At 59.1% G+C, this 21,485-nt stretch overlaps 2 protein-coding genes across 2 annotated transcripts in view; one reads left to right on the top strand and one right to left on the bottom strand.

Annotated features, from left to right (window-relative positions):
* LOC102690491 (glutamate receptor ionotropic, NMDA 2B-like) overlaps window positions 1-21,485 on the bottom strand; it is a 62,624-nt gene that overhangs the window by 39,602 nt on the left and 1,537 nt on the right. The window contains 2 exon segments of the mRNA XM_069197095.1: window positions 10,957-11,522; window positions 17,731-19,977. The gene's annotated coding sequence lies outside the window, so the exon portion shown is untranslated.
* On the top strand, window positions 13,365-18,820 carry LOC138241960 (uncharacterized). The gene is made up of 2 exons (XM_069196290.1): window positions 13,365-13,379; window positions 15,627-18,820. Exons 1-2 carry the CDS (start codon window positions 13,365-13,367, stop codon window positions 16,401-16,403), a joined length of 792 nt encoding a protein of 263 aa, XP_069052391.1. The 3' UTR covers window positions 16,404-18,820.

Here is a 21,485-nt window from a genome sequence, read left to right as displayed (position 1 = left end):
AAGGGCCACACGGGCCACACTGCCGCAGTCCAGTCAGGAGTGTCAGTGTGTGAATTCAGGGGCAGTGTGAGAGGAGAGGGACAGCAGTGTCTCCAGTCCAGTCAGGAGTGTGTCAGTGTGAGAGGAGAGGGACAGCAGTGTCTCCAGTCCAGTCAGGAGTGTCAGTGTGAGAGGAGAGGGACAGCAGTGTCTCCAGTCCAGTCAGGAGTGTCAGTGTGAGAGGAGAGGGACAGCAGTGTCTCCAGTCCAGTCAGGAGTGTCAGTGTGTGAATTCAGGGACAGTGTGAGAGGAGAGGGACAGCAGTGTCTCCAGTCCAGTCAGGAGTGTGTCAGTGTGAGAGGAGAGGGACAGCAGTGTCTCCAGTCCAGTCAGGAGTGTCAGTGTGAGAGGAGAGGGACAGCAGTGTCTCCAGTCCAGTCAGGAGTATCAGTGTGTGAATTCAGGGGCAGTGTGAGAGGAGAGGGACAGCAGTGTCTCCAGTCCAGTCAGGAGTATCAGTGTGTGAATTCAGGGCCAGTGTGAGAGGAGAGGGACAGCAGTGTCTCCAGTCCAGTCAGGAGTGTCAGTGTGAGAGGAGAGGGACAGCAGTGTCTCCAGTCCAGTCAGGAGTGTCAGTGTGAGAGGAGAGGGACAGCAGTGTCTCCAGTCCAGTCAGGAGTGTCAGTGTGTGAATTCAGGGGCAGTGTGAGAGGAGAGGGACAGCAGTGTCTCCAGTCCAGTCAGGAGTGTGTCAGTGTGAGAGGAGAGGGACAGCAGTGTCTCCAGTCCAGTCAGGAGTGTGTCAGTGTGTGAATTCAGGGGCAGTGTGAGAGGAGAGGGACAGCAGTGTCTCCAGTCCAGTCAGGAGTGTGTCAGTGTGTGAATTCAGGGGCAGTGTGAGAGGAGAGGGACAGCAGTGTCTCCAGTCCAGTCAGGAGTATCAGTGTGTGAATTCAGGGCCAGTGTGAGAGGAGAGGGACAGCAGTGTCTCCAGTCCAGTCAGGAGTGTGTCAGTGTGAGAGGAGAGGGACAGCAGTGTCTCCAGTCCAGTCAGGAGTGTCAGTGTGTGAATTCAGGGGCAGTGTGAGAGGAGAGGGACAGCAGTGTCTCCAGTCCAGTCAGGAGTGTGTCAGTGTGAGAGGAGAGGGACAGCAGTGTCTCCAGTCCAGTCAGGAGTGTGTCAGTGTGTGAATTCAGGGGCAGTGTGAGAGGAGAGGGACAGCAGTGTCTCCAGTCCAGTCAGGAGTGTGTCAGTGTGTGAATTCAGGGCCAGTGTGAGAGGAGAGGGACAGCAGTGTCTCCAGTCCAGTCAGGAGTGTGTCAGTGTGTGAATTCAGGGCCAGTGTGAGAGGAGAGGCACAGCAGTGTCTCCAGTCCATTTGGGACATACCTCACCAATTCCAGCATCTTGTTGTGCTGTGTCTTGGAGGAATGACTGACAGTAGGGATGGACACTTTGATAGAAACTCCCTACACTCTCCAACTCTTCCTGTTCTCAGTCCTCTCAGATCCCGCTGTGTCCCCAGAAGCGCACCAGTTCTTTACGATGGGGGAGAGCACTGGTGGAGCATGGCTGAGGGAGATGGAGGAGATGGTCTGGCTGAGCCCTGGATCAAGCCCTCAGATTCGGAGCTCCACTGAGTCCGTCTGTGTGTTTCCCTCCGACTCCTGCATCTGCTCTCCCTGCGGAGCGTGATTCTGAGCATTGGGCCTCTCTGCAGCTCCTCCGCCGTCTCCCTCACGCTGCCTGACACTATCTGACGGGCCCTTTATTCTTCAGGCTTTTTGTCTTGTGCTAAAAGCCCAATAAAATATTTGAACTCGCATATTACTCACTGTGTAATCCACTCATTTAAATGGGGCTTCCAAAAATAACAAGAAAAAAACACAGAGGTTCGAAGAGATTAGCAGAACACCTGTTATTGTGAGTAATCTGTCAAAAGAGGGAGTTACTGCACCAGAGATTAACAGGGTAGATATTCACTGAGACTGACAACCAACATGGTGCACTGTCCACTCCTCTCCTCTCACACTCCCCCTGAATTCACACACTGACACTCCTGACTGGACTGAAGACACTGCTAGAGACACTGCTGTCCCTCTCCTCTCACACTGACACACTCCTGACTGGACTGGAGACACTGCTGGAGACACTGCTGTCCCTCTCCTCTCACACTGCCCCTGAATTCACACACTGACACTCCTGACTGGACTGGAGACACTGCTGGAGACACTGCTGTCCCTCTCCTCTCACACTGACACACTCCTGACTGGACTGGAGACACTGCTGTCCCTCTCCTCTCACACTGACACTCCTGACTGGACTGGAGACACTGCTGTCCCTCTCCTCTCACACTGACACACTCCTGACTGGACTGGAGACACTGCTGTCCCTCTCCTCTCACACTGACACACTCCTGACTAGACTGGAGACACTGCTGTCCCTCTCCTCTCACACTGACACTCCTGACTGGACTGGAGACACTGCTGTCCCTCTCCTCTCACACTGACACACTCCTGACTGGACTGGAGACACTGCTGTCCCTCTCCTCTCACACAGACACACTCCTGACTGGACTGGAGACACTGCTGTCCCTCTCCTCTCACACTGACACACTCCTGACTGGACTGGAGACACTGCTGTCCCTCTCCTCTCACACTGCCCCTGAATTCACACACTGACACTCCTGACTGGACTGGAGACACTGCTGTCCCTCTCCTCTCACACTGACACACTCCTGACTGGACTGGAGACACTGCTGTCCCTCTCCTCTCACACTGCCCCTGAATTCACACACTGACACTCCTGACTGGACTGGAGACACTGCTGTCCCTCTCCTCTCACACTACCTCTGAGTTTAGCCCATGTGGCTCAGCTAGTGACTGCACATCCTAATGAGCACAGATCTCATCCTGCTGCTTGCTTCAGGACTGTAGAGAAGATGCTGCTCTGGGAGATTGCTCCTGACACCTGACAGTTAGTCTTCTGCAGAAATGCGCCGATCTGTGTCTGGCCTACATAAACGGGCAGCGAAAGCCGTCCCTTGTTTCCAGCTTCCTCGCTGAGCTCGATGCCATCAGCCGGTGTGACTTGTCAATCCTATTCTCCCTGTTCTTCCAAACCGGAGCCACAGTGTTGGGGACACTTCATCCACCTACGTCACTCTGCCTCAGACTATAACCCTCGGATGCCTTCAGTGACTCACAGTCTTCTCTCTTCGCAGCTGTCAGAACAGCATTTACCAAGACAGATTAATAAATGCCCTGGAATTCACAAACACGCTGAGAGATTAGCTCTCCGAGTGCGTCAGGCGGGGCGATCCAGGTCTCATTTCGATTCCGACTTGGCGCTGGGAAGGAGCCCAGCGCTGCGGGCCTCTTGGAGGCCTCGCGGAGCAGGAGGGAGAGGGCGGGTGCTCCGGGCCCCGGCCGCCAGCGCCCCGCCGTGTCAGTGTCAGGCCCCCGGCGCGCCGGAGCCTGATCCACTGCTGCTTTCAGGAGCTCGGGCTCCGGAACAACCTGTCCTGGTGAATCTCAAAGCAAATACAGGCTCGCACAGTCTGTAGGCCTGCCTTGACATGTGACTCGGGCTCCTTTCCTCCCGGTAAGCTAGAGATCTCCAGCCCCTGGTGTTGCTTCTATAACGAAGCCGGCAGCTGGCAGTGAAACCTGGAGCGGATCAGGCTGCTGTGCACTGGGAGTCGGGCTGCCAGCCTCTCATCTGTCTCTGATTAGAAGGCCGTCCACTGTGCTGACAAACTCTCCGAGCACAGATGGGTAGGATGAGCTTCCCCTCTGAAGGGGACAACAGCGAAACTGAGCTACCATGTGATACGATGCCTCCCAGCACAGGACACGTCCCACAGCCCCTGACCTCGGGCCTCCTGATCACAGTACCAGTACCAGCACCCGCCGCGCTGGACGAGCTGGGGCGGAGTAAGAAAGTGAACACGTCCGGCCCGGTTTGGTTTGGGTTAAGCCCGTCAGCCCTAGGCTGAGGCGGACAGACGGAAGGTGAGAAAGTTCCGCCCGCGAGCCGAACAAAGATCGAGGGACTGCCGACGGCACGGGCCCCTCTCCCAGATCAGCGCACAGCTGACCGCGGCCAGCCCAGAGAGAGCACCGCGCAGACCAGTGCCCCGGCCGAAGGAAACCGCAACTCAGCCCCAGAACGCGGAAACACGGCCGTTCCCTGCATGTGTGTCAGTCTGAGTGAGCGAGTGTGTGCGTGTGTGTCAGTGTGTGTGTGAGTGAGCGTGATAGTATCCGGATGAGTGTGTGTCAGTGTGAGTGTGCGTCAGTGTCAGTGTAAGCATGTGTCAGTGTGAGTGTGTATCAGTGTGAGTGTTAGTGTCAGTGTGAGCGTGTGTGTGTGTCAGTGTCTGTGTGTGCCAGTGTGAGCATGTATCAGTGTGTGTGTGAGTGTGTGTGTATCAGTGTGTGCGTGAGTGTGAGCGTATGTGCCAGTGTGAGCATGTATCAGTGTGTCAGTGTCTTTGTGTGTGTCAGTGTCTGTGTGCGTATGAGTGTGTGTGTATCAGTGTCTGTGTGCGTATGAGTGTGTGTGTATCAGTGTGTGTGTATGAGCGTGTGTCAGTGTCTTTGTGTGTATCAGTGTGTGTCAGTGTCTGTGTGTGTATCAGTGTGTGTGTGTGTATGGCGTGTGTCAGTGTCTTTGTGCGTATGAGTGTGTGTGTATCAGTGTGTGTGTCAGTGTCTTTGTGTGTATCAGTGTGTGTATGTGTGTGTGTGTATCAGTGTGTGTATGTGTGTGTATCAGTGTGTGTGTGTATGAGTGTGTGTCAATGTCTTTGTGTGTATCAGTGTGTGTCAGTGTCTGTGTGTGTATCAGTGTGTGTATGAGCGTGTGTCAGTGTCTTTGTGCGTATGAGTGTGTGTGTGTGTATCAGTGTGTGTGTATCAGTGTGTGTGTGTGAGTGACAGACTGTATCACCTCCACAGCAGCTGCCATGACCGTGGAGGGGCCCCTGGGGACCAGGCCGTTCTTCCCCCCTTTTAATTAAGATTCCTCTGTGTCCGGGGAACGCAAACATCATCACAGGCCCAGAGCCCCTACACTGGACCCCACGGAAGGCACACGCAGGGAGAGGGGCCCGAGTACAGCCCGCGCACGGCCCGCGGCCCGCCGACAGGTGGCCTGTGAAAATTACATGAGCACCGCGGCAGGGTTTTGGGTGGCTGCGCAGAGCCCTCGGGGGCCTGATTAAGCCTCTGGTCTCTGATCACAGCCCCTCCATGGATAATTGATTAGCAAGCTGCCATCACTGCTGCTGCGGCCGCAGACGGTTTATTAATTTCACACCTCTCACTCCTCCCCAGCCGGAGCGCAAACACACACACACACACACTTAATAACACGCTGCCTCCATCTCTTTCTCTCCCTGTCTCTCGGCCTCTCCTCCCCCTCCATCTCCCTCTCTCTGTCTCAGTCTCCGTCTTGTACAGCATCCAGAAGGCTCTTATTTAGGACTCATGGAATAGGGGGAGAAAGAACAGCTCAGGATCTGCCTACAAGAGGACAGTATCTTTCCACCCTTCCCAGTCAGGGCATGTTAAGAGCAAGGTCTCAGTCGCAATGCTTCATGGGCACTATTATCAATTAGCTCCTGGCCAATCAGAACTATGCCGCCATGTCTGTTGGACCTCTCATTCTGCATTTCTGCTCATATCAAGCCATAAAGAGCTGACTCTATGCCCACGAGCTGACGGAACGAGATGATGTCAGTCAGCTCTGTCCCCCGCCGTGTTCCGATTGGATGAGAGCTAATTAATATTCATACCCAGAACTCACACCTATCTGCATCTCTCTGGCAGGGGCCAGCCAGCCCTGCAGCAACAGGCACGCTTAATACGACAGCCCACGGCTTCTGCAGCTTTGATTTACTGAGCCCATCTAATCAAACCCCCGCGACTGGAAATCCTGGAGAACACAGTCAAGCAGATGACTGCACCATGGCCAGGCTATGACAGCCAGAGAGCAGCGTCAGAGCAAAGCACAGGGGCTCTGATTCTGGGGGTTCCCTCTGCCACTCCTCCACTCCTCCACTCCTCCGCCCCCAGGAGCTGACTGGACACAGGCCCGTGTCACAGCTACACATCAGTGTCCACCAGACACACGTCCAGCTGTGCTTGGAGCTGGGAATGCGCTTCACAACGATGGCCTGGACAGACGCCTGTGCACACAGCGCTGCTCGCTGCTCCTCACTCAAGGGTACCACTCTGGGCATCCCGGGACTCCGGCCTGGACAGGCGCTCGGACCTGCCTCAACACAGAGACGAGCACGCTCATGGCCTGCGAGAGAACCCTTCACTCGCGGCAGGCAGGAGGGAGAGTGACAGGGGTTCGGGGCGAACCCTTCACTCGCGGCGGGCAGGAGAGAGAGTGACAGGGGTTCGGGGCGAACCCTTCACTCGCGGCAGGCAGGAGGGAGAGTGACAGGGGTTCGGGGCGAACCCTTCACTCGCGGCGGGCAGGAGAGAGAGTGACAGGGGTTCGGGGCGAACCCTTCACTCGCGGCGGGCAGGAGGGAGAGTGACAGGGGTTCGGGGCGAACCCTTCACTCGCGGCGGGCAGGAGGGAGAGTGAGAGGGGTTCGGGGCGAACCCTTCACTCGCGGCGGGCAGGAGGGAGAGTGACAGGGGTTCGGGGCGAACCCTTCACTCGCGGCGGGCAGGAGGGAGAGTGACAGGGGTTCGGGGCGAACCCTTCACTCGCGGCGGGCAGGAGGGAGAGTGACAGGGGTTCGGGGCGAACCCTTCACTCGCGGCGGGCAGGAGGGAGAGTGACAGGGGTTCGGGGCGAACCCTTCACTCGTGGTGGGCAGGAGAGACAGTGACAGGGGTTCGGGGCGAACCCTTCACTCGCGGCGGGCAGGAGAGAGAGTGACAGGGGTTCGGGGCGAACCCTTCACTCACGGCGGGCAGGAGGGAGAGTGACAGGGGTTCGGGGCGAACCCTTCACTCACGGCGGGCAGGAGGGAGAGTGACAGGGGTTCGGGGCGAACCCTTCACTCGCGGCGGGCAGGAGGGAGAGTGACAGGGGTTCGGGGCGAACCCTTCACTCGTGGTGGGCAGGAGAGACAGTGACAGGGGTTCGGGGCGAACCCTTCACTCGCGGCGGGCAGGAGGGAGAGTGAGAGGGGTTCGGGGCGAACCCTTCACTCACGGCGGGCAGGAGGGAGAGTGACAGGGGTTCGGGGCGAACCCTTCACTTGCGGCAGGCAGGAGAGAGAGTGACAGGGGTTCGGGGCGAACCCTTCACTCACGGCGGGCAGGAGAGAGAGCGAATCCTTCACTGGCGGTGAGCAGGAGAGAGCGAACCCTTCACTCGCAGCGGGCAGGAGAGAGAGTGACAGGGGTTCGGGGCGAACCCTTCACTCGTGGTGGGCAGGAGAGAGAGTGACAGGGGTTCGGGGCGAACCCTTCACTCGCAGCGGGCAGGAGAGAGAGTGACAGGGGTTCGGGGCGAACCCTTCACTCGCGGCGGGCAGGAGAGAGAGTGACAGGGGTTCGGGGCGAACCCTTCACTCGCGGCGGGCAGGAGGGAGAGTGACAGGGGTTCGGGGCGAACCCTTCACTCGTGGTGGGCAGGAGAGACAGTGACAGGGGTTCGGGGCGAACCCTTCACTCGCGGCGGGCAGGAGGGAGAGTGAGAGGGGTTCGGGGCGAACCCTTCACTCACGGCGGGCAGGAGGGAGAGTGACAGGGGTTCGGGGCGAACCCTTCACTCGCGGCGGGCAGGAGAGAGAGTGACAGGGGTTCGGGGCGAACCCTTCACTCGCAGCGGGCAGGAGAGAGAGTGACAGGGGTTCGGGGCGAACCCTTCACTCGCGGCGGGCAGGAGAGAGAGTGACAGGGGTTCGGGGCGAACCCTTCACTCGCGGCGGGCAGGAGAGAGAGTGACAGGGGTTCGGGGCGAACCCTTCACTCGTGGTGGGCAGGAGAGACAGTGACAGGGGTTCGGGGCGAACCCTTCACTCGCGGCGGGCAGGAGGGAGAGTGAGAGGGGTTCGGGGCGAACCCTTCACTCACGGCGGGCAGGAGAGACAGTGACAGGGGTTCGGGGTGAACCCTTCACTTGCAGCGGGAAGGCTTCTGACATGAGGCGCCTGGCCAGGCAGGAGCCCAGGGGAGGCTCAGAGCAGCTCCAGGGAGGGGGACACCGCCCTCTTCCAGAATCACTTTCTTATCACTCTGTTCCTGTTGTCATTCGCTCACTTATTCACTCATTCTTTCTTTGCGTTTGATCCTCATTTCCTCATTCACGCCTGGCTGATGGTCTGCAGGAAGGGGAGAGAGAGACGCTGAGCTCTCGCCTTCAAAGTCAAAAGGAGAGCAGGGGCGAGGGAGCGAGGGAGAGGAGGGCCGGGTGTGGGTCTCATTAGCATTCCGCTGCGCTGCGCAGTGCCGCGCAGAGAGGAGAGAGGCTGGCCGTGGCCCACATAGCGTATAAATAGCGCAGGGAGCCGCGCAGAGGCCCCAGGTGGACTAGGAGGGGCGGCGGGGACACTTTCGGGGTGCCCCCCTGTCACTGAAAGTCAAGTCCACTCTGCCCACCCATCGGCCAGGCCAGATGTCGCTCGGCAAAGTGTGCAAAGGCGCTACGGACCTCTGCAGTCCGGAACGGATCACTTCATCCACAAACGAGCAGCACGTCCACCCAGACTCAACACTGGAACGGAACAGAACAGGAGGCGCCTCTCTGTGAGCCCAGCTGCGCCGCTGCCCAGTCCCACACAAGCCAGCTCTCCCCAGCCCCTGAGGGAACAGCAGGAGGAGACTCCAGGCTCGGCCAGCTCTTCCTCAGGGGAGTCTCCCTGTTCCTCACACGACGCCTCCTGCCATCGAGCAGGTTCCTGGTCTGGGAGACCCTCCCCGGCCCTGACAGACAGACGGGCCCCTCCAGCCCTGCTCCTGCACACGGGTGGGTCTCTCCAATTGCACTCAGCTCATGAGTGTCTTCATTAGGTGGTCTTTCCCCAGTGCCTCCACACCCTGGGTTAGAGACCACTGATCAGGGCCGCTCTTCACTCGGCAGCTCCTGCTAGCAGGGCTCGTCGTTAATAATCCCCAGCAATTAGAGGCCGCGGTGTTTCTAATTTGCACCCCTCAGGCCTCTGCAGGCCCTGTCCCTGCTGGCGGCTCTAGTGGCTCTGGAGCTGGGAGCTGGGAGCTGGGAGAGACGCAGGCTGGCAGATTGTCCCGCTCAGCCTTCGGCGACCCCAGTGCCAGCGTGACACCGTCGGTGCCCACAGCCTCTCGGAGGCGCTGGCCAGCGCTGGCATGGCTGACAGCCGGCCAGGTGGCTCTGCGTCGGACTGGGGCAGGGCTGACACACACATCCACACACGCGGCCGAGCCGGTCCATCGGACACAAGCACGCACAAGCACCACCAGAGCACAAACACACGGAGCTTCATCTCAGGCAAAGCCCCTGAGCATCAGCAGAAAAGCCCAACAGATCAATTAATTAAATTGTCAATAGTCCAGAAGCCTTGCAAATAATCCAATACTCGATACTGGACAGAGACGATCAATATCTCAATAACCCTCTCACTAGAGTTAATAGACAAGTCAATGACAAATCAAAACAACAGAAGATTTGGCTCCATCCAAAAAGCGAATATGCCGGCATACTGTCATTTTACACTACTACTGGACTGGGACTGTAGCCCCCAGTGTAACAGACTGGTCTACTGGACTGGGACTGTAGCCCCCAGTGTAACAGACTGGTCTACTGTACTGGGACTGTAGCTCCTATTGTAACAGACTGGTCTACTGGACTGGGACTGTAGCTCCTATTGTAACAGGACTGTTCTACTGTACTGGGACTGTAGCTCCTATTGTAACGGGACTGTCAGTGTCAGCATCAGTGCCAGTAAGAAGCTCTCCCTGATTGACAGAGCAGCAGTGACACTGACACGCTGGATTTCCTATCTCATAACAGATACACCCGAAGTCCAAGTCTGCCGCCTGGACGACAGTGCTGCAGAGAGGTGGAGAAGCCCCCGCGGACAGTGACCTGTCAGCGTTCAGACTGAGAGCCTGTCCATTGGGCGGCCAGCTGGCCTGTTAACAGCCCAGTGGCTTAAGACACAGAAACACGGGTGATTCAGACCAGCAGAGGCAATAATTGATTCAATGAAGACATTAGCTGCTCAGGAGGGAGAACCACAAGACTACGGCTGTCAGGACCAGGAGCCTCACCGTACAAAACAGACACTTCCAAAGGGTTTAAATTTAGGACACCATGGCAACAGCGAGGCCAGGCTTTCAGGAACAGTGACTGGACAGCAACACGACAGCAACACGAGAGCAACAGGAGAGCAACAGGACAGTGACAAGACAGTGACAAGACAGTGACAGGACAGCAAAACTACAGCAACAGGAGAGCAACAGGACAGTGACAGGACAGCAAAACTACAGCAACAGGACAGCAACAGGAGAGTGACAGGACAGCAAAACTACAGCAACAGGACAGCAACAGGAGAGTGACAGTACAGCTACAGGAGAGCAACAGGACACTGACAGGACAGCAACAGTACATCAACAGGAGAGCAACAGGACACTGACAGGACAGAAACAGTACAGCGACACGACAGCAACAGGAGAGCAACAGGAAGGCAACAGGATAGTGACAGGAGAGAGCAACAGGACAGCAACAGGAGGGCAACAGGACAGCAACACTACAGCAACAGGAGAGCGCCAGCAGAGAAAGAGGACAGTGACAGTAGGTTAACAGGACAATGAAAAGGAGAGCAACAAGAGAGCAACAGGACAGTGACAGTACAGCAACACTTCAGCAACAGGACAACAGCAGGAGGGAAACAGAACAGCAACACTACAGCAACAGGAGAGCGACAGCAGAGCAACAGAAGGGCAACAGCAGAGCAACACGACAGCGACAGGAGAGCGACAGGAGAGCGACAGGACAGCAACAGCAGAGCGAGTCTTACCGTGAGGTGCGCAGGCAGGGTCTCCCCGCCGGGCTAGCGGGCCGAGCATGGTGAAGACAGCTGTGAACTGCGCCTCGTGTGCATAGCCACTCGGAGGGGGGAGAGAGTCCAGCAGGCGAAACGGCGGGGCGGAGAGGGGGAGGGGGCGCGGGATCAGGGGGGCGCCGGCGGGTCCTGCTGCTCAGACGGGGCGAGGAGAAGCCCTTCCCTGCAGTCCCCGTGTCCCTGTGTGTGGGCCTCGCTCTCCGGACTCCCGCGTGTCCCAGAGTCCAGTGGGGTGTTGGGTCAGCGGCCTCACCCTGGCGGTCAGCGCTCGGAGCGGGGTCTCGGGCCGCGGGCAGGCTCCGGCAGGACAGAAGGAAGGAAGGAAGGAGGGACTGAGGGAGGGGAGGGGCCGCCGAGCTCCCGCTAGCGTCTCCGCCACCTCATAGCGCGCGCGGCGGCCTGTGGGGGGCGTCCTCTCCCGGGGGGAGGACAGCGGGGGAGCCAGAGGTCGCGGGGCTTCTCGAGTCGTCCGGCCTCCTCGGCCCTTATCGCATGATCGCGCAGTCCGCCGGGCCACGCTCCTGGACAGAGAGAAGGGAGGGAGGCTTGAGGCTGCAGCTGCTGGCCCTCCTGCACTCAGGACAGAGCCCCACCCGACTATCCTGAGTCCAGCGGCGCCGGACCGATCCCGAGGAAGCCAGACACGCAGAAGGGCAGGTGCTCAATTACTACACTGGCATTCTCGCAAAGTCACCAGACTGCACACTCTTAATACACTGACCACTGACCACTGCCCTCACCGCAGCACACACACTCTTAATACACTGACCACTGCCCTCACCACAGCACACACACTCTTAATACACTGACCACTGGCCTCACCACAGTACACACACTCTTAATACACTGACCACTGGCCTCACCACAGTACACACACTCTTAATACACTGACCACTGACCACTGCCCTCACCGCAGCACACACACTCTTAATACACTGACCACTGACCACTGCCCTCACCACAGCACACACACTCTTAATACACTGACCACTGACCTCACCACAGCACACACACTCTTAATACACTGACCACTGACCACTGACCTCACCACAAAGGTCAGATGCTTTAGAGATACTGACCACTGCCCTCACCACAAGGGTCAGATTCAATAGAAAATGAATTCATGAGAGATTCATTGATTCATTCATGATTCATGATTCATTAGAGATTCAGATTAATTAGAGAATGACCACTGCCCCTCACCACAAGGGTCAGATTCATCAGAGACACTGACCATCACCCCTCACCACAAGGGTCAGATTCATCAGAGACACTGCCCACTGCCCACTGCCCCTCACCACAGGGGTCAGACTCATCAGAGACACTGACCACTGCCCACTGCCCCTCACCACAGGGGTCAGACTCATCAGAGACACTGCCCACTGACCACTGCCCCTCACCACAGGGGTCAGACTCATCAGAGACACTGCCCACTGACCACTGCCCCTCACCACAGGGGTCAGACTCATCAGAGACACTGCCCACTGACCACTGCCCCTCACCACAGGGGTCAGACTCATCAGAGACACTGACCACTGCCCACTGCCCCTCACCACAGGGGTCAGACTCATCAGAGACACTGACCACTGCCCACTGCCCCTCACCACAGGGGTCAGACTCATCAGAGACACTGACCACTGACCACTGCCCCTCACCACAGGGGTCAGATTCATCAGAGACACTGCCCACTGCCCCTCACCACAGGGGTCAGACTCATCAGAGACACTGACCACTGCCCCTCACCACAGGGGTCAGACTCATCAGAGACACTGCCCACTGACCACTGCCCCTCACCACAGGGGTCAGACTCATCAGAGACACTGACCACTGCCCCTCACCACAGGGGTCAGACTCATCAGAGACACTGACCACTGCCCACTGCCCCTCACCACAGGGGTCAGACTCATCAGAGACACTGACCACTGCCCACTGCCCCTCACCACAGGGGTCAGACTCATCAGAGACACTGACCACTGACCACTGCCCCTCACCACAGGGGTCAGATTCATCAGAGACACTGCCCACAAGGGCCCCAGGAGCAGGTGCTCTGCAGTCCTGAGCTGTAGGATGAAAGGAGTCACAGCGATGTGAGAGGATCCTCTGGACAAACGGGCAGTTTGACCCTGTGGTGAAACAAGGGCTGCTGGGGGCAGCTCTCGTCAAGGCCCGGGCGTTGTCAACGTTCGACTCCATCACGCGTGTGGGCAAAAACATACAGACGCATTTCCCAAGAAGATCATTATAGTGGAGTGCAGGAAATGTCAGACTGGACTGGTTTCATATGAAACGAGTATGGGAAAACGCAGGGCTAATTTCTGTCTGAAATGAACACACAGAAATGAACAGCCTGCAGATGCCGATAAATGTCAAAACTGGAGGTATTCCAATAAATCTGCTTTCCGATTGGACCCTCATCTGCTACGGCCGCCAGCTCCTTGTCTTTTCCCAGCCCTTTTCCAGTTCAAGGGAATGGAAACCTCCCAGTCATCCGTGGTGTGTCGCTCTGTCCAAACAGCACGGCCAGTCCAAATACTGACACGACGCAAGTGGCCGAGAGCACCGCTCCAGCACCTATTAAAACGAGCTGACGGAGAGACCAGCTCTGTGAGCGACGGAGATCCGTCACGCCCTCTGGGTTAAAAGCTCCTACGGCCCGTTCCCCTGCCCCGAACAGGCATGTCCAGTGAGGCGGGCGCCTGTCCTTTCTGGAGCTGCTCTTTCAGAGGCTCCTTTACAACACGACTTCAAACAAGCGCCGAGCGCTCTGCTGAGAGTTCTAGGTGCTGTTAGACAAAAGAACAAGCCAAGGAAAATAGAGGCGCAATACTCGCTCTAAAGGCCAACAGAGAGACCATCAGCTGAACGCCCGCCCTCGTCCTGCGAGACGGTATTTATCTACCTGTCCTCGGGGCCACCTGGGTGGGATCCGAATGTCACAGCGAGCGAGGGGGTGGCCAGCTGGCGCTGTGCAGCTCGGGCACACTGAAACTGTAACACGCGCCCGAGACTGAGGAGAGAGCCACTTGAGGAGGGAGAGGAGAGAGGAATAAGAGCAGAGCCAGGAGAGAGAGGGGAGAAACAGACGAGAGAGGACACACTGAGGGACAGGAGACACAGGAGTGAAGAGACAGGAGAGAGAGGGGAGAAACAGACGAGAGAGGACACACTGAGGGACAGGAGACACAGGAGTGAAGAGCCAGGAGAGAGGGGAGAAACAGACGAGAGAGGACACACTGAGGGACAGGAGACACAGGAGTGAAGAGCCAGGAGAGAGAGGGGAGAAACAGACGAGAGAGGACACACTGAGGGACAGGAGACACAGGAGTGAAGAGCCAGGAGAGAGAGGGGAGAAACAGACGAGAGAGGACACACTGAGGGACAGGAGACACAGGAGTGAAGAGACAGGAGAGAGAAGGGAGAAACAGACAAGAGAGGACACACTGAGTGACAAGAGACACAAGAGTGAATAGACAGGAGAGAGGAGAAACAGACGAGAGAGGACACACAGAGGGACAGGAGACACAGGAGTGAAGAGCCAGGAGAGGGAGGGGAGAAACAGACGAGAGAGGACACACTGAGGGACAGGGGACACAGAAGTGAAGAGACAGGAGAGAGAAGAGTAACAGATGGGAGAGAAGGACACACTGAGGGACAGGAGACACAGAAGTGAAGAGACGGAAGAGAGGGGAGAAACAGACGGGAGAGAAAGACACACTGAGGGACAGGAGACACAAGAGTGAAGAGACAGGAGAGGGGAGAAACAGACGAGAGATCAGGACACACTGAGGGACAGGAGACACAGGAGTGAAGAGCCAGGAGAGAGAGGGGAGAAACAGACGAGAGAGGACACACTGAGGGACAGGAGACACAGGAGTGAAGAGACAGGAGAGAGAAGGGAGAAACAGACAAGAGAGGACACACTGAGTGACAAGAGACACAAGAGTGAATAGACAGGAGAGAGGAGAAACAGACGAGAGAGGACACACAGAGGGACAGGAGACACAGGAGTGAAGAGCCAGGAGAGGGAGGGGAGAAACAGACGAGAGAGGACACACTGAGGGACAGGGGACACAGAAGTGAAGAGACAGGAGAGAGAAGAGTAACAGATGGGAGAGAAGGACACACTGAGGGACAGGAGACACAGAAGTGAAGAGACGGAAGAGAGGGGAGAAACAGACGGGAGAGAAAGACACACTGAGGGACAGGAGACACAAGAGTGAAGAGACAGGAGAGAGGAGAAACAGATGAGAGATCAGGACACACTGAGGGACAGGAGACACAGGAGTGAAGAGCTAGGAGAGAGCGGAGAAACAGACGGGAGAGAAGGACACACTGAGGGACAGGAGACACAGGAGTGAAGAGACGGGAGACAGAGGAGAAACAGACCAGATGGGAGAGAAGGACACACTGAGGGACAGGAGACACAGGAGTGAAGAGACAGGAGAGAGAGGGGCAGGGAGTGGTGTCAGGGACAGGGAGTCCTGTCAGCGCTCTGAAGAGGGGAACAGGAGCCCTCTCTCAGCCTTCAGCCCTGAGCGCTGCGGCCCCGTTTCCTGACACTGACACGGTGAAGAGTTAATGCAGGCAAATACCCTTCTGGAAAATGACCTGGAACTCACACCCAGCTCACGCCCAGCCCCTGCCCAGCTCACGCCCAGCTCACACCCAGCCCCTGCCCAGCTCACTCCCATCCCCCGCTCAGATCTCGCCCAGCCCCCGCCCAGCTCGTGCCCAGTTCGTGCAAAACTCAGACCCAGCTCACGCCCAGCCCCTGCCCAGCTCACGCCCAGCCCCTGCCCAGCTCACACCCAGCCCCTACCAAGCTCACGCCCAGCTTGTGCCCAGCTCACGCCCAGCACACACCCAGCCCCTGCCCAGCTCACGCCCAGCACACACCCAGCCCCTGCCCAGCTCACGCCCAGCTCACACCCAGCCCCTGCCCAGCCCCTGCCCAGCTCACGCCCAGCTCACACCCAGCCCCTGCCCAGCTCACGCCCAGCTCACGCCCAGCTCACGCCCAGCCCCTGCCCAGCTCACACCCAGCCCCTGCCCAGCCCCTGCCCAGCTCACGCCCAGCCCCCGCCCAGCTCACGCCCAGCTCACACCCAGCCCCTGCCCAGCTCACGCCCAGCTCACACCCAGCTCGTGCCCAGCTCAGACCCAGCTCACGCCCAGCCCCTGCCCAGCTCACGCCCAGCTCGTGCAAAACTCAGACCCAGCTCACGCCCAGCCACTACCCAGCTCACGCCCAGCTCGTGCCCAGCTCACACCCAGCCCCTACCCAGCTCGTGCGCAGCTCACACCCAGCCCGTGCCCAGCTCGTGCCCAGCTCGTGCCCAGCTCACACCCAGCCCACGCCCAGCCCCTGCCCAGCCCGTGCCCAGCCCCTGCCCAGCCCGTGACCAGCCCGTGACCAGCCCGTGCCCAGCCCGTGCCCAGCGGTCAGCGGGCTGAGCCCACAGGGGGCGAGTGCTCTCCGGACAGATCGTCCAGCCGCTGTGTTCGCACAGGAGCGGGTTCCTGAGGAGCCCGGCTGGCTGGCTGGGTTCGTGTGGGGGAATCTGCTCTCAGCTCTCTCCGGCGTGGACAGATTGTGATGAGAATTTTAATCACGCCAGCAGCGCCATAAATGATATATTCCATCGCACTGAAAAACCAGAGCCCCTTCCAGGTACTGTGAGGGCCGCAGGAGTGCGAGCAGCAGCCCGTATGACAGAGACGCTCACGCGCAGACACCCACACGCCCCACACACACTCCCCTTCCCCCGAAAGATTAAATATTAACATCTCCACAGGGCACCAGATTTCACCTTCTATATTTAATAGAGAGCCACAGCCCTCCCTCTGCCCACAATATAGGACACCCAGTCAGCCACAGGGACAGCCGACCTCCGGAAGACAGAAGTAGGTCTCTGGTGCTTACAGAGAGGCGCACAGCGCCGGCGCCGCAGCGCAGGCGTGTGGAACACTAGACCATGCCCGCTGGCAGGCCGCGCCGTACTCCAGGCCCGGGTGGCGCTGGAGGGCACGGGGCAACGGGCAGGGCTCGACTCCTGGCACGGAGCCGGTGGAGCGGCAGGCCAGTGCATGATGGGACCAGGCGAGGTGACTGCATCAACAGTTGGCTTGTCACAGACACACAGGCGCCTCACAGGGGGCACCGCTCAGGAACATGGCGGCTTTTAGGAGCAAGCGGTGGCTGTGAATCATGGGAATGGTGGCGTTCAATTAGCTCTGGCCACTTGCCGAAGCCGGAAAGCAGAGCCCGCTGAACGGACCTCTGACTGGGGTACGTCAAGCACCAGCGGCGCTGGTCCGGACAGACTGCTGCTGAACGACAGCAGAACTGTCTAGAACACGCTTCAGGGCACCGGGGCTGTGAGGAATGGGAACGAAATCAGACACAGACACAAGCGCAGGGAGGGAGAAAGACACCGAACAGACACTCATACATACGTCTTTGTGTCTGGAGCACGAGGGAGAGAAGATGGGAAAAACTGCAGGTCGTCGGCCAGGCGGAGGAGACAGACAGGCAGACGTGGACGACACTCAGATCCCGAAAGATAACAGCAGAATTCTAATACAACACCCACGCACGCATCCCACAAACTCAGCCTCGCACACACACACACTCTGATACACACATGCAAATTGACATTATATAAAGAAGCGTGCCAGTAACGACTGGCCGGGGGAGAGCTGGCTGCTGTGGGTAGAAGGGGGGCTCACCTGGAATGTCAGATTCCCGGGGAGAGGAGGAATCGGGGCGCTGGGCTGCTCCGCGACTATTCCAGCCCGGATGGAAATTCTCCGGGAGCGCGGCTCCACAGTTGGGTCCAGTGGAGTTATCGATCGGTCACACGGAGCCCGTGTGCGTGTGCGTGTGGAAGTGCCCGATCTCCGGAGAGCACGGAGCTGCGGGATTCGGGTCGGCGTTTTGGCTCCGATTCTCTCGACGATTTCCTCGGGAGCGATGGGAAAACGAGAGGCAAGCCCGTGCCGGAGCAGAGTGCGGCGCCGGTGGTTCCGCGGCGCGGACGAGGCTCGGGCAGGAGGACGTGTCCGACAGCAGCCTGCCCCCGCCGGCGGGCCGCTCCCGACTCACCCCCCCACTCCCGCGATCCCGGACTGGCAGGGACGGGATGACACCTGGGATCTGCTCCGCGCGCGCGGCTCGTCTCCCTCCTGGTGCCGGCGGAGGGAAGGGGCTGCTCCCCGTCACTGGGGCAGAGCGCAGGGGTCCGGCAGCACGGCGCGGGCGCCGGGGCTCAGCTGAGCGACACGCCGAGACGCCCGGGCGCACTCGCGCGGCGCCCCATCACACGAAGCCGGGCAGGGCGCGGAGGAAGAGGAGCCCCGCGGCCCCCTGGCCCTCATAAATACCAGAAATTGTAGATCAGGTAGATGGAGAAGTAGATGAGCAGGCAGACGGCGGAGTGGCTGAGGAGGGGGTAGGGGAGAGCAGCTCCCAGGATGTACACGGAGCGCACGACGCAGATCAGGATGAAGAAGAAGACGAAGCGGAAGAAGAAGAGGAAGAAGCGTGAGCACTCCGTGTCCCCGCCGGGCGCCGGGAGGGACGGGGCTCCCCGGGCAGGCAGGAGCTCTGGCAGAGGCAGGCGCTGGAAGAGGGGCTCCGGGCTCGGCTGCCGCCAGCTCTGCACGCAGACTGAGAGCAGCTGAGCGCGCGCGGCTGCTATCCCTGCTCGCTCGCTCGCTCTCCCGCGAGGGGAGGGCCTGGCTGCAGGAGGAGAGCAGCGCCGCGTGCCGACGCTGCCCTCTGCTGCCGGGAGCCTGTCTGCACCGGGGAGAGCGCTTCGGAGACACGTCAGGGCTGTGACGATGAAGATCTCTCCTAGCCCAGAGCCTCTCCTTCCGCTCCGACGCCACGATCACACCCATCCCCGTCTGCTGCCCCCAGCAGAGAGACGATCCTGGAAGTTGGTCCACACCTCCTCCTCTCAGGGACAGACCCGTCTTCCTGTCCTCTCTGCCCGTTTCACCCCTCTCCTCACTGCTCCTGCCTCCTCCTCTTTCCCAGGCCATCAGCTCGCTGAGCGCCCTGTCTTTCTCACAGACGAAACGTTGTGTTTTCTGTCTTCTCTTTTCAGCAGGAATAAACCTGTAACTGGCTCCATGCAGCCCAGGAGCGCTGTGTACTCCTTTCACCTGCCCCCCGGGGACCCCAGGAGCACTGTGTACTCCTTTCACCTGCCCCCCCGGGCACCCCAGGAGCGCTGTGTACTCCTTTCACCTGCCCCCCCCCCGGGGACCCCAGGAGCGCTGTGTACTCCTTTCACCTGCCCCCCCCCGGGGACCCCAGGAGCGCTGTGTACTCCTTTCACCTGCCCCCCGGGGATCCCAGGGGCGCTGTGTACTCCTTTCACCTGCCCCCCCGGGGACCCCAGGAGCGCTGTGTACTCCTTTCACCTGCCCACCGGGGACCCCAGGAGCGCTGTGTACTCCTTTCACCTGCCCCCCCCCGGGGACCCCAGGAGCGCTGTGTACTCCTTTCACCTGCCCCCCCCCGGGGACCCCAGGAGCGCTGTGTACTCCTTTCACCTGCCCCCCCCCGGGGACCCCAGGAGCGCTGTGTACTCCTTTCACCTGCCCCCCCGGGGACCCCAGGAGCGCTGTGTACTCCTTTCACCTGCCCCCCGGGGACCCCAGGAGCGCTGTGTACTCCTTTCACCTGCCCCCCCGGGGACCCCAGGAGCGCTGCTGCGCTGGGGGGGCTCCAGGCCGACCCCGGAAACCACGTCCGGGAGGGCAGGGATCCGGGGGGCCCCGTGAAGGAGGGTGTGTGAGAAGGAGCCCACAGCGCCCCCTGACTCAGGCCAGGTCCTCATCTAGAAGCCCTGATCCCCCTCCCACGCTGCACCAGCAGGCCAGCTCGCCCGGTCTCACCTCTTCGCGCCCGGAGCGTCTCCTCCTTCCCCACGAGCCCAGAGCGACGCCCTCGCGGTGGCTGCCGATCTGAAAATGAAAGCGCACGATCTTACTACCTGCTGGCGAAGCGTCTGGTCTGAGAGGCTCCTCCCGCCTCTCGCCCTATATCTCCCGCTAACGCCACCCGGCTGACAGCTCCCAGCAGGGCCTGCGTCTCCTGCCCAGTCAACCGCCCACTCCGGGGGCCATAAATAAGAGGAGCCCCCCCTCCCCACTGAGCCCAGCACAGAGAGCAAGAGACAAGACAGAAGATTTAGGACACTGTACTGTTACTGTAGCCTGATGTCAGAACAGACTGTCCTACAGGACTGGGACTGTAGCCCCCAGTGTAACAGACTGTCCTACTGGACTGGGACTGTAGCCCCCAGTGTAACAGACTGGTCTACTGCACTGGGACTGTAGCCCCCAGTGTAACAGACTGGTCTACTGTACTGGGACTGTAGCCCCCAGTGTAACTGACTGGTCTACTGCACTGAGACTGTAGCTCCTATTGTAACAGACTGGTCTACTGTACTGGGACTGTAGCTCCTATTGTAACAGACTGGTCTACTGCACTGGGACTGTAGCTCTCCTGTCCCTCTCTCAGCCCCTCTGCCTGACTCCTTGGCTGGCTCTGCTGCTCCGTCCAGGCCAGCTGTATTTCTCCCTGTTAGCCTCTGCCTCTCTGTCACTAATGTCAATACTGCTCTGGGCTCTGGACAGGGCAGGTAATTGCCTTCTACAGAGAGCGAGAGAGGCACTACATCACCAGCCCAGGACACCACAGGGGGGGGGGGGGGGGGCGGGGGGCATCCTTCATCCCAGAGCTGGGACACCACAGGGGGGGGCATCCTTCATCCCAGAGCTGGGACACCACAGGGGGAAGAGCAGGAGCAGGGGCAGGAGCCAGAGGAGGAAGCACCTCTGCGGTGGTAGGGGGCAGCCAGGCTGGACCCCCGAGCATCTCCAGCGCTCAACCGCCGTCTCCACTCTGAGGCTTTTCACTGCAGTAGAAATCTCTTGAGAATCCCGTGACAGCTTTTCACCGACATTCATTTCTTACTGCCAGCCTGAAACGCCCATACCCTGTCTTCCCTGTAGCCAGTAAAGCAGGGAGCACCAGACTGGGGCATCTTTCTCACTTCCTGCTGGGGGAAAGAGACTCTGACCCGCAGGACACCAATCACAACTCCCAGTGCGCAGCGGTCTGATCCGCTCCAGGGTTTACAGTGCCGTCAGACTCCCAGTGTGCAGCAGTCTGATCCACTCCAGGGTTTACAGTGCTGTCAGTCAGACTCCCAGTGTGCAGCAGTCTGATCCGCTCCAGGTGTGACAGTGCCGTCAGACTCCCAGTGCACAGCAGTCTGATCCGCTCCAGGTGTGACAGTGCTGTCAGTCAGACTCCCAGTGTGCAGCAGTCTGATCCACTCCAGGGTTTACAGTGCTGTCAGTCAGACTCCCAGTGTGCAGCAGTCTGATCCACTCCAGGGTTTACAGTGCTGTCAGTCAGACTCCCAGTGTGCAGCAGTCTGATCCACTCCAGGTTTTACTACCTG

This window comes from Lepisosteus oculatus, chromosome 12 (genome assembly GCF_040954835.1).
Source record: "Lepisosteus oculatus isolate fLepOcu1 chromosome 12, fLepOcu1.hap2, whole genome shotgun sequence".
In the NCBI taxonomy this organism is placed as follows: Eukaryota; Metazoa; Chordata; class Actinopteri; order Semionotiformes; family Lepisosteidae; genus Lepisosteus; species Lepisosteus oculatus.
The sequence above is the reverse complement of the archived record's forward strand: the minus strand, read 5'-3'. Positions and strand labels throughout refer to the sequence as shown.